This window comes from Haliotis asinina, chromosome 6 (assembly GCF_037392515.1).
Source record: "Haliotis asinina isolate JCU_RB_2024 chromosome 6, JCU_Hal_asi_v2, whole genome shotgun sequence".
In the NCBI taxonomy this organism is placed as follows: Eukaryota; Metazoa; Mollusca; class Gastropoda; order Lepetellida; family Haliotidae; genus Haliotis; species Haliotis asinina.
The window spans coordinates 13,104,878-13,118,096 of NC_090285.1; the positions used below are offsets into that span (position 1 = coordinate 13,104,878).

Below are 13,219 nucleotides of genomic sequence, written 5' to 3' on the forward strand. Positions count from 1 at the left end.
TTACATAATTCACGAGGCCAACGTCTGATTTGACTTAAGCTGAAGTCAACGACAGCTCCTGCTCTGACAAGTAAGGCAACACTTGATTTCATTATCATTTGTGGAACTGTTTTACGTTTTTGCTAGTAATGCATGTTGATTATTCCTAAGCATCCTAAGTGCGTATTCATACATGTAGAAATGCTTTAACTAGAAAATCGTAAAGTACCTCATGCATTAGAGGGGGATAGTTTAGTGGTGCAAGCGTTCGTCGGGGGTACGGGGTTATATCCCTACATGGGTACAACGTGTGGCGCTCCATTCTGGTGTCTGCCACGGTAGTATTGCTGCAATATTATATATGACTGTGGTCATATCAGTGATACAGATTTGTAATCAGATTATCGTTTTTCGATGGGTTCCTGTTTTTAACATGTATATTTCATCAATCCAGGCCCAGCATTTCATGTGGAAAAATATCTCACGGGCATGTAAATGTATGTTGAGATCTATACATTAACCACTACAAATGTAAAAGAATACAAACAGAGTTATGAAATGCGTATAACCTCCACAATACCCATAAAGATCCCATAAAGAATTATGGTGCTCACCGGATTGTGTGATCCAGGTTAGATTATTCACAGACTGCGGTCATGTAGGTGGAAACAAACGCAAGAATCCTCAGCAGCCTTTAATCACTGACTAAAGATTAACTTTCACCTCATCCCAAATGTATCGGGTTAGTCAACAAAGTACAGTAGTTCTTAAATGGTCAACTACAAATTCTGTGCGTGACAGTTAAAGCTTTGTAACTGTGAAATATTGTAGACATAAAAAAGAAAAAACAAATGAGGACCACAGAGATCGAATTCTTATAAATAAATAAATAAATAAATAAATAAATAAATAAATAAATAAATAAATAAATAAATAAATACACCATTCAGTTTACCCGTGGTAGGGTTACAACTTTAGATATGGGTGGTACTATCAGATGGTAAGTATTAGACTGTAAAGTCACCGACGCCAGGAAGAAAAAGTGAGTGAGTATGGTTTTATGCCGCATTTCGCAATATCTTATCTGCACCATGTGGATGACACCACAAATGGGCTGTGCACATTGAACCCATGTGGAGAATCGAACCCGGGTCTTCGGTGTGACGAATGCTTTAACCACTAGGCTACCCCACCGCACTCCGCAAATGTGAAATACCTGAATTGTCATCGACACAGCATATTACCACGTGGCAACAAAACCTGTAAATATTTACACAAACCACATGTCACATAACTCCCTCTACCCCGAATCGGGCATTTATCCGAAAGCGAAAGTATATCCTGTTCGTTAGTTGGGTTCACGAACATCCTGAAAATCTCATAGCGTTCTGTCACCGCTTGAAAGTGAACTTCAGACTGATAAATAAAGCATCAGTGCGATAAGTATATGAGTGGAATAACCAACACTGGTCAAGTAACGGGATCGGGCATTCCCGCTCTGTTCATGCATGTCCTCGCACTAATACTGTAAATCGTTCATTATGTCAATCACTGCCTGGTTCAAATTACATTTACAGACCACCCTCGTATCGCAGGGCGACTTTACACTAAAAACAAACATATATTTTCCTGCATTTCTGATCATACTGAGACAATCCGAATGATGCTCTGTTGTACCACCACGATCGGTCATTTCCTCTTAAATTTGAAAAAAGCCGACGGCGGAAAGGGACGAGTCTCGGCTTGCCTCATGTTGTCACGGAAATACGAGCGTGTTTTCCTGCAGAGGAGTAGCAGTGCGTAACGTGACGTCATGCGTTCAGTACATCCCTCCGTCTATTTATAGATTATAACCACACACCCACACATTCCCATCTGATCAATGATCAAACCAATACCAACATACAGAGCAGATACAGGCAGTTTTAACAGTTAAAACCAGGTAAGTGTGGAGCTGATCGGTCACGGTTCGTTGGCACTCATCTCGAGCTTACATCGTGTCGTATAAACACCTCTCCATATGTCATCCATGACTTATGTCCGTCTTGCTGTTGATGGTCACATCTGCTCCGAGGCAGCGTGTCAGTTTTACACACGCCAAATTGTGACATACCTCAAGATCTCAGTGTCCCAGTGTTACCGCCTCGTTATATGCATTCCTGTTTAGTATCAGTTTAAACATAGAAACCTTTGCAAATTTCCTGATCGACAAAACGGTCAACTTCCTTGAACTAGAGTGCATACACTGTGACACTGGTCACAACACGGTGTTTAACGACATAGCGACAGGTAGATATACAGGATTAGTCTCATTATAATGGGTTGTTTGTTTTTCTTTTTTAAGGAATGAATCATGAAGATGTTGCTGTTTGACAAATGTAGAGAATTCGTTTGATATAGATTTTGTGCACATATTCAGCTTGTTAGTGGGTTTAGGAAAATTGTAATGGCCCATATAATCACAAACCGAAACGAGGAAGTACACAGCTGTATTCTATCCAGCATTCTCGTTCAGTGCTATGAGTGAGTGAATTAATTGGAGAATTTAAGTCACTTCGGCAATATGTCAGCCAAATCGTGCCAAAACAAAGTATAGATTTATAATGATTAAAATTATTACTAAACACCTGTCAACAAAGGTCAGTAAAACAACTTTATTATCACATATAGAAATTTAAAACTATTACTTAAATCTAAAACAGTTTAACTATAGACACGATACAATATAATGACGGACTGTAGATTACAAACAACTGAAGGCAGATCACATACCAGGGACTCCGCCACGCTATGAGGGAAATCATTATGTCGATTTGCTTGTTCTATAATTTCTTACTGGCGTTATTATTCTAAAAAATAAAAAAATACTGTGTCACCAGACTCATGGACTGCTCCATTGGACTGATACCCTCTGACGCAAATTAGGACTGTGTCAGGGTTCTCCACCGGGTGCTTAGCCCTTCTCACACACGGGGTAATGCTGCTGGCTGATGTGTCGAGGAGAATCAAGTCCCCGTTGGTTTCCAGGGAGAAGTCCCATTCGATGGCTGCAGAGGGGGCAAGGATCGTGAGCCGATCGTGTTTTGAGTTTGTTGATGGTTCTGTGCCGTTGGGCGGAATGTGATCATGACAGCCAAGCAAAGAGCCATATGGAATCGGCACTCTCGCGAATGCACTCTGAATCGAGTACAGCTCTTCGCTTGGATGGAATAGCCGGGCCGGAAAAAGTGAAAACTATAGGTATTTTATTTATCGGGAGGGGTGGGTTTCCAGGATTCTGATTACCGGATCCTGGCTCGACCAAGGGGCATAAGATCATACGGTCAGTTCCAACGCCTTTATCCGACACAGTCAACCGATGGTAGCATTGACACAATTACACGTTAATGTTTTAAAAGGTCCCATTTTTGAATATTTGATTTCTTTTCTTTTCTAGATATATTTTCTCCCTGCCGGACTAGTGTAGAGCAATGGCGGACAGAGACAGGGATGGGGAAGAGGAAGCCTATAGGAGGATGCTTAGCGACGAGCTCGCAGCTCAGTGGGAGGACTCCTTGAGCATATCGGATGGGGGCTGGTCGTTGGGACAGAGCGTCGAGGAGTCAGGATTCGGCAGCATCCCTAACAGTCCGTGTAAGCACAGTGTTTGAGTGGTGGGCTCTGTTAGTTAGTCGCTTTGGAAATGGTAGTTATGTCGTAGCGTGTCAGCTCACAGGATGAGTAAAGGTCAATATAGACAGACTTTAGATGTCTGCCATTTTAGAGAAACATTATGATGTAAACAAATATACCCTGGATCAGTTTCTTTCATACTTAAGGCCTTTACAACTCTTCACAAGAACAATGCGGAATCTTCGAAGGCTTGACCTGCATGTGTGTCCTAGGACGGACGTAACGTCCCCAAACGTTAAAAAACAAACCTTATGCAGAATCTAATAATTTCAATGATATAAATAACATAATTCATTTGATTTACCTGGATAGGTATCAGTAGACTTCAACGTTAGTTTGCTTTAGGTTCCCTAGTACACTTCATTTTCGTATATTCTTCAGGCAGAAAAGGGTGACAACTAGTTCTAATGGTGCTTTAAATTAAGGAGACATTGTTATTCGATTGTGATTGAATTGGACACTGAAGTAATGATTTTGACGTTGGAGTAGCAAAGTTCAGTAAAATCAAATTTTCAAATGTATACTGTCTGTGGTATTAGTGGTGTAGTGCGTTGTATTCTCCAGGCAGGAAGTGTACTCTGGCGGATGGGATGTTCCTGTGTCCTGAAAGCAGGAACTTCTGGGAGAGAATTCCGAGTACCGTGTGCTGCAGAAGGGTGAGAATCTCTATCCCAATTGATTGCAGTCATCCTACTGCCATCAGGCTAGCAATATCCAAGAGGGTGTTTTCAATTTGGTATTCACCTCGTAATATGGGGATCGGGTGGTCAGAGTAATTGACTTCGGTGATGACGTAACCCATTTGCCTAGAACTATACTGATAATATTAGTCTCTGTATTGTCTCGTCCACCTTATTTAAAGACAGCCGTCATTGAACTGAGAATCAAGGTACAATGTTTTGTGTCCTTTCCAGATTTGGAAAGATTTCATAGACACGTTTCGAGAGGACTTCCCTGAAGAACGGGCACTTTGTAAGAAGCGGGTGATGAACATCTTTAAGAATCTGCTTGGCGTTGAGTATCAAGGTATGTTCTGCAATAACCTAAACCACTATATATGCACTGGGCCCTTTGTCTGCTTGTGATCCTGAGTCCCCTTCACGAATAGTGCAACAGTATATAGATACGTGTCTCCGTGTGGGAAGATGGCGGTAGCCCACTGATGAAAGCCCTCGCTCGTCACGCCCAAGACCCGGGTTCGATTCCCCAGATGAGTTCAATGCCTGAAACCATTTTCATGTTGCGTCAATCGGCGTAAAACCTGTTTATGTAGGCTTACACAAAAACCATGCGTTAGCATGATGCTTTAAAGACGGACATGAATATGTTACGTAGAAAAAACATGTATTCAAGCGAGCAACTACATTCGCCGTCCCATGGAATGCAGGGAACAATACATTTGGGTGTTAAAGGGATTTCACCTTGTATACACCAACAAAGCTCAATCACTGCCTGTGTGTGTACGAATTCCATACTACATTCTACTTTAAATCTTGACTTGTATAAAATGTTAACCACATACTCACATATATGTAACATATTCATATTTTTTGTAAATTTAGTGAGGTTGGCGCCAACTGCGAGTTCAAGGTTATTTCAGTTGATTGCAGTGTGTGTATGTGTGTGTGTGTGTGTGTGATATGTGTGTGATATGTGTGTGCCCTGTCCTGTATGGGAAGTCCTTGTTGCAAAATGACACACTGCCAGAAAGGCCTTCTTTCTGGTAGGCCTTCTTTCTGGTAGGTCTTCTTTCTGGTAGGAATGAGTCTCATGTACGGGTTGTTCGTTTCAGAGCTTGGAGAGATATCTGTTGAAGATTTCCTCAGAGTGATAAAATTTTTCGGTCCGTTCAGAACAGAGGGAGACAGATGTGTCGTGGTCAAACAGGTAACACCCGTCATTATCCATAACAGCCAGCATAGCTATTTGAGGAATTGTCGTCACCATCTCTGTTTCTGTATAACCTTCATTTACATTACCTGTCGTATTCTTATTCCGGGGCTCTTTAAAATATTGCCAATGCAACCACAAACATGTGAGGTACATGACTTATGTGCTTGAACTGAGGAACTGTTGGAGTACATTTCAGCATACAAACTACAATTTTGTATCTCGAATACATTAATGTACACATATTTATGAAACTTAGTAAATATATTATATCAAGGGGGATAATTAAAAAAACTTTATCTCCACTGTTTTGATCCATGTGAAAATTGAACAAAGCTACTGTTACCCAAACACAATATTATCTTTTGTTTTGTGGGTATCAAATCAAGAAAATCGTGATTTCGATTTTCAAGACTCAAAAAACTTGTAAATATATTTACGCTTTTTTTCAAAGTAGTCTCTCAAACAGGTTCGTGCTTTCTTTTCTTCATCAGTTTATATTCTAACAGAATACGTATGAAAGTGGGCGTTTTATTTCAGGTAGAACAACTTGTTGAGAACTCGTACCAGAAATCTGCTGACAAGAAGTCCAAGATATGGTATGATAATATATTATCGATTCCATGAATTTGACACATCGTTTAAACTGTTGCAGTCCCAGTGTAATCCTTTCCGGCGACGTGTTTTAATATCGACAGTACGGTTTAAAACTGCCGATATGGTTTAATATCGGTAATGTGCAATACTGGCAAAGTGGGTTCATTAAGAACATGGTTCAGAACCGGGAATACAAATTTATCAATGTATTACGTTTCACAGTTTTTAAATAAGTTTCTTATGTTTGTTTCCGAGACATTTTTCACCCGTTTCTCTTCTATCTGTATTGTGTGAGGGTTGTTTGAGCATTCCTCGTGATTATTATTGCTGGCGTTATCCATCGATATATGTTTAAGGGACTTCAATAAATTATGACACCGTTTAGGGTTTATCTACAGTTCGAATTTGTTTCCTCTTCAAAATTACTAAAATGTTTGAGAAAATGTTCTTTTGTTATAATTGTCCAAGTGTGTTGGACTTCAGTGTCAATGGTCTCCAACTGTCAAAGGTATTCTATTCTTAGAGTTGCAACAGGTTCATAGAACATCTATGTGTGAAAATCTAGTTTAGACACGGTCTTCAGTACCCCGTGCGTGTCGTAAGAATGCGACAGACGGGATCGGGTGGTCCGACTCGCAGACCTGGTTGACACATGGTTAGATTAATGCTCATGCTCTTGGTCACTGCATTGTCTGATGCAAGCTCGATTATTTAGAAACGGCCACCAAATATGGAAAATGGACTATGGTTTAATGAAACAAACAGCAAACCAACCAACAAAATAATAATTCTAATAGGATAAATACTGGCAATGTGACTCACTACCCATTCCTGATAGGTAGTTGTGACGGTCAGAGAGAGTGAGTGAGTTAAAATTTATAGTCACGTCGACAATATTTGGTGAAGGTCATAAATGCCGGTAATATGATGTACAGGTGGCCCTTCTTTTGAGCATATTCACTTTGAACACAGCGTGAAGCGACCGCAAATGTTAGTTCCTTATTGCTGTAATGCGTTATCAAGATTTCGACTTAACTATTTTTCGACATGCCTGTAAGTGAAATCTAGAAATCGTTAGAAATAATGGACAAGAAAGATTCCAGTACATTGATTCGTGACAAATATAGAAAGGGTCGATAACCCGAGCATGCCGTGTCTTCGGGTCAGGATGAAAATCACTCATAAAAGTTACACGCTCTAACCTCTTGAGCCATTTTGAAGGCGTATGGGAACATCTTGGACCAAAAATGCCCATGAGCATATTTCAGATTCACAGCCTCTTGTTCATCCCTTAGTCTCGTATAAATGTGGCCTTGTGCGGTATGGATCATAGAGAATATCTCTCTTTCAGCTGGTTCGGGGGATACATGACTCGCTCTGAGGCGGAGAACAAGCTGCAGAACCAGAAACCAGGGACGTTCCTCATCAGGTAGTAGCTACGTTTATCACAGGTGCAGGCACAACACAGGCAGGTACTGCCTCTTTATAACAGAGACCGCAGGTGGCCAAGTCAGTTCGTTTTACAGAGTTGCGTGTCTTGTGTGCATCAGGAACCTGTAATGAAGGGCTTGGATGTCATTTTTCAAGATTATGTTTCTAGGTTTGACAGCACCATATTTGTCCTAGCTGGTTTCAGCATTGTGGTAAACATCTGACACCAGCATCAATGCTGGCATTTCTCAGGCATGATGTCGAGATATGTTACAAGGGCGTAAAAAGCTCACTCAAGAAAGAAAGGAATATCTTGGAATCGGCACATGCATATATTCTTGGGTTTCTTTTTGTTGTTCAATGTTGCACGGAACAAGAATTTTTTTCCTTTGGTGCTCATCGCTGTACGCAACACGACGTGTGTTTATTCTTCATCGTCGCACTAAACAATATAATTCTTGGTTGTTCAACGTTGTGCTGAACAATGTTTCTTTGTTGTTCAACGCTGCACTGAACAATTGTTCCTTTTTCAACTGACAGTCCCGTGATTGTCACTGCGAGAAAAATATCTCACACTGAGGGGCACGATGGCATGCTCTCCAGCAAGTCGCAGAGTCTGATCACCGTTACACGACCTTACTATAGTTCCTGGTACGGTCAAAGCATTCGCTCATCTCTCCTAAGACCTAGGTTCAATTCCACAATTGCCATACACTACTGCCTAAAAGTTTATTCCCCTTACACGCGTGTGCAACGCGTGACACAACCCGTGCGTGTCAACATAAAATTTGGAGAAATGTTTTTTTTAGCAATTTTGCTCCGAAAGGGCTTTGCTTCACAACTGACACTAAGGCCTCTGAAAGATTCCTCTTTCAGGGACAAAGCGACGTAAGGTGATGTTAGCTTCCGCACTCATAGACTTATGGTAGCCGCAGTACTGAGAAAGCTCTGTAAACGTGCTGTATTTTGGTGATGCCAATATCTGTTACTTTGCCTTCACAGAATGAGTGTCTCAGAGGAGGAAGCTGGGTGCTTTGCCCTTAGCCTGGTGATGCTGGACAACTCTATCGAACACTTTGAAATTAAGGTAGGGTTGCCCTGAAGTGAATACCATATCCTTTAGGACATGGGATTGTGTCAGAGAGGGTTCCTGCAAGCTACAAGAATTTTGGTTTTCTGCGCACGGTATTTTGGTTTCCCAACAGCTTTGTACGCTGGAGTTCAGTGAGCCAATAAACCATTCACTGAATCTGTCAACCTGTGCACAGCGTGCTTGAAAACAACACCAAAATGTTCTTCCTTTTAATATTAAAGAAGTTGTATATCCTTAGAACACTTCCCACTGTTCATCACAGCAACTTCTAAATGCCTCTTAAGGACCCATTCAAATTAGTCAAAAGCAGAATGATGTGAATCTATAACCCGGACGTCCACATGACCAGTCATTCGATATCCTTAGTTTATCACTAATTGATTTATATAAGTTCTTTCATCTCCTTAGATCTACAGTTGATGTTATTGATGTCTATCCTGTGCCTGTGTCTGACCTCCTTTCTTAACACAGGGTCATCCAGATGAGGCTGTGACTATGCATCCCTTCAGTCTGGAACTGGAGTTCAAAGGTCGTCACTTCACCAGTCTCCCAGATCTGGTTAACAACTGTCTCTCCCTAGAGGTCATTGTGCCCGAATCGGATAATCCAGGAAATGGCGTCCGATGTTCCATCATATGCCCAGGCCTGCCCTACAACCATATTCTCAACGGCTACAAGTGTCCGGCAAGATAAACTTGAATGAACTGTTACAACGAACGTAGGACGGTATTGAAATGGATTACCGCTGTTCTGGAAATAATGCAAGGCTCGTGATGACTCATCCATCATACACAAATGACCAATAACGGTTGTGATGCATAGTTGAAACTACATTTGGTCTTAAATTGATTTTATCATTTGTGAGCAATATCCATTGCAGCGAGTGTGTGAGTATAGTTTTAAGCCACACACAGCACGATTCCACCTATATGGCGGTAATGTGAAAAAATCAACAGCATAAGCATCGACCTCTGCAAATGGGAACCGATGACATGTGTCATTCACGTCAGCGAACCTGACCGATTATTTAGAGACTCATTCACTCACTGCAAACCGGGATTGTTGAATACAAAATGAAGCAACGCTCTTGGTCAGTGCTACTCTTATGGCATCTGGATGAGGACATCTCATCCTTCTACAGCACGTTATTCGGAATTCTCTCAAAAACATTCCTTCTCGCAGGCCGGGAGAGTTTCACATCCGCCATCTCAATCGAATAATCATGTTCTATTTGCTTTCTTTCATGCATGTAGTTGGACTAGTAATTATTGAGAATATAAAGATAGTAATTGTGTTTTACGTTTTCACTCATTACTCACGTATTAAATGTGAATATCAACAGAGCATAACAACGATTGGTGAACAGTTGTCACCATGGGCAGCAATGCAGGCATCACTACTGATCAAAGATGTTAGAAAGTCGTGGTCCATGTTGTCCCCATATCGATCCACCTCCTCTTTCATTTCAGGAATAGTTGTCAGATTTATCGTAATGACACTTTCCTTCATAGGTCCTCAAACATTTAGGTCAGGGCCAATCTAATGATGTCATATTTTGAGTAAATGTTTTGAACGATGTGATGGGTCGTTGTACTGCTGGAAAATCCAAACATTTCCATAGAACACGTGAGCAGATGGAAGTACATGTGTGTACAGCTCACTGTCCATATTTCCTTCAAATACACAGAAGGGCGTTGCCCCCAAACACAAATATGCCACCCCACATGGTAAATTTTGGAATGTATAGTTTGGGCGCTGATACAGAGGTGCTTCGGTTTGTTTGGTCCAGAATTTCAGTGTATTAGGAAACAGTCACAGAAACTTTCATCTGAGAAAAGCACGTCGTCCCAACTACACTTTCTGTGCAGTACGCACCAATTCAACCTTCGCTCCTTTTGTTCAGGTTTCACGATCGGTGATGGAGAGCCTTTTTGGAATACCCCACTAAATAGGCGCAGGTGTTTATATGTTGGGGAAGGTATTTTTGTAAGGTTTCAGTAGAGTCATTCCTTGGACGCTGAGCCACTGGCTAAATGACCTCTGCTAGGTCGACGATTACGATGTTTGTCAGCTCACAGAGTAATATTGGAAACGGTGTCAGTTACTTTCCTACCCTAAAATTACCAGGCAATTCATTTCAATGCCGATTTCACAACAGACCACAGAGACCAACAGACGCCATGATCGTTAATTCCACGCACTTGCGGTGTCGTTGGTATCATTGATGTAACACAGTGTAGAAGCTCCTTCCAAGATGAGTCGGAGGATGTGAATTGGAAGAAATATCATCCCCTTAACGTACAAACAACATTTTTCCTATCAGAGAAGTTACATGATAGCACACGACAGCCGACTTTTGACAAAAGCGTGGGTCGTCAGCTGTTTAAAAGGGGTTTTATACCAGCTGGGTCAGATAGCAGTTGGAGCTATCCATTTATGAGATATACTTTGACACACTTCCTGAATCCACAAGGTGGACCATAGACAAATTATAACAGGTATTCTGTTTGTAGATGTTCAGTCATTTCCTACTTGTCCGACACAGGTATGAATTTGAGTTGCTTGGCTCGGTGTTTGAAACTGTCTTTGTTAAACGAAATAATATTTCCGGTTTTTATTTCTGCATAATACTGATAAATTTCCGTTTTAACGATGCTTATTTTTTAAGATTACGACACACCGTAAATATGTAATATCAATCTACTGCCCTCAGAGGTTCATACACACGAATATCAATGTATGCAATATGATAACGCTAAAGTCCAGAAAGACATAGAATATTTTACAGCATGCAAGTTATAACGAAAACGTTAATATATGCTTTTGATGTGTTGTGATGAACATAACATTTAAAATGTGAATAAAATTGATAAGGAACCGAACAAATTAGGATTTTTACAATTGCAACGTTTCAATTGAGCCCGAATTTCAAGCATATAATTTCAAAACTTGTTTCCTTAATCATTAGAATAGATAATATAATAATAATAATAACATGAAACTGGATTTTGTTATTGTTTAAATACTTTGAAGTATGTTTGGGGTTTAAAAATTCCATCGAATTTCTTTAAAAAGTATGTTTAGATCTCAGAAGATTCAAATGACTGTGACTGCGAGAGGCATTAAGCAATTAAAAAGACGGTTCCAAGTCTTGCATGGAGAGATTATACTAGCGCTTCAAAAAGAACCCAAGGTTTGTTTTTGATAATTATGTTGTAACGTCTGTGTTTTTGTATTGTTTTTCTTAATGAAAACATTTCTTATTAAGTTGTCATATCATAGGTGAAAGTGTGGGAGAAATGAATATATTCCTAATTGGACTTGTATCCTTGTTTTCCATGCTCTTATTGTGGAGTTTATACAATATCTGTACACACAGAACTTTCCCACTACCTCCTGGGCAAGATCGAGATGGACAGAGATCGCCTGCTCAAGTTGTTCAGCCGTGAGCAGATGGTGTCAGATATCGCGAAGAATTTATCAGTTTTCACGTCTAGACATGGTACTCAGTCTTATGAAAATATCCATCAAAATTAATGCTCATTGTTTCTTAATTCATGTTTACAAATCGGACACTGGGGAAACCAAGAACTGGTGTTTCTTAGTTTCCTAAGAATGACAACTTCTTTAAAAAATTTCTTTTTGCATTAAGAATTACAGGAACAATTTACATTCAAGTAATCATTACATAAAGATTCACAATATCTGTTGTTCTGATAACACATTTATTACAGTGTAAACAATACTTAAACATCATCATCGTAACAATGTTAAAATGTGGTTAAATTTATCACACTGTCATACGATATATTAATGAACGATGTCATTAGTTGTAAGATTGTCACTGATTAAATAAACAGTAAATAATTTCTGATTTACGTCATAAAACCAAAGCCTAATTATTACAAAATACTTTGACCCTAATAAAAACAACACAAACGCATTAATAGTAGTATGGATGATTAGCATTTTTAGGGCCCAAAGATTTTTCCCAAAGATCTCGTAAGCCTAAGATCTCGTAACTTTTCTCGTAGCATTCGTATTTTCTATACTGTAACTTTTGTAGTGTCTAATTCAGGACAACCATCATTCAAATATTTCTCAACACCAAAACCTATGTAGCCAAGCCATGTGAGACTTATTCGTTATTATTTAATCTGAATTCTTAATCGTTATCACCACCGCCGTGTCCATTTAGGGGATGAACATCATGTGTTATTGAGTACTTGAAGCACGGGAATTTATTTGGAACCGAGGCGGGATCTCCATCACACCTAACCCATCACGTAATCATCTTCTGTGGCATCTTCTAAGATACCCATCACACACCAGTTTTTACAACAATTAGCAAACACACACACACACACACATACGAACACACACACACACACATACATACACACACACACACACACACATACGAACACACACAAACACACACACATACATACACACACACACATACAAACACACACACACACACTGTCATTGTGATCATCATGTGAACGACGTTATAGACTACATTTTGTGTATAACAACTTTGCTAAGCTATGACGT

At 40.1% G+C, this 13,219-nt stretch overlaps 1 protein-coding gene across 1 annotated transcript; it reads left to right on the top strand.

The window, feature by feature from the left end:
* Window positions 1-1,813: 1,813 nt before the first annotated feature.
* Window positions 1,814-9,956, top strand: LOC137286587 (uncharacterized). The gene is made up of 9 exons (XM_067818530.1): window positions 1,814-1,921; window positions 3,416-3,612; window positions 4,216-4,307; window positions 4,566-4,677; window positions 5,444-5,538; window positions 6,082-6,140; window positions 7,490-7,567; window positions 8,572-8,656; window positions 9,134-9,956. Exons 2-9 carry the CDS (start codon window positions 3,450-3,452, stop codon window positions 9,353-9,355), a joined length of 906 nt encoding a protein of 301 aa, XP_067674631.1. The 5' UTR covers window positions 1,814-1,921; window positions 3,416-3,449; the 3' UTR covers window positions 9,356-9,956.
* The last annotated feature ends 3,263 nt before the right edge of the window (window positions 9,957-13,219 follow it).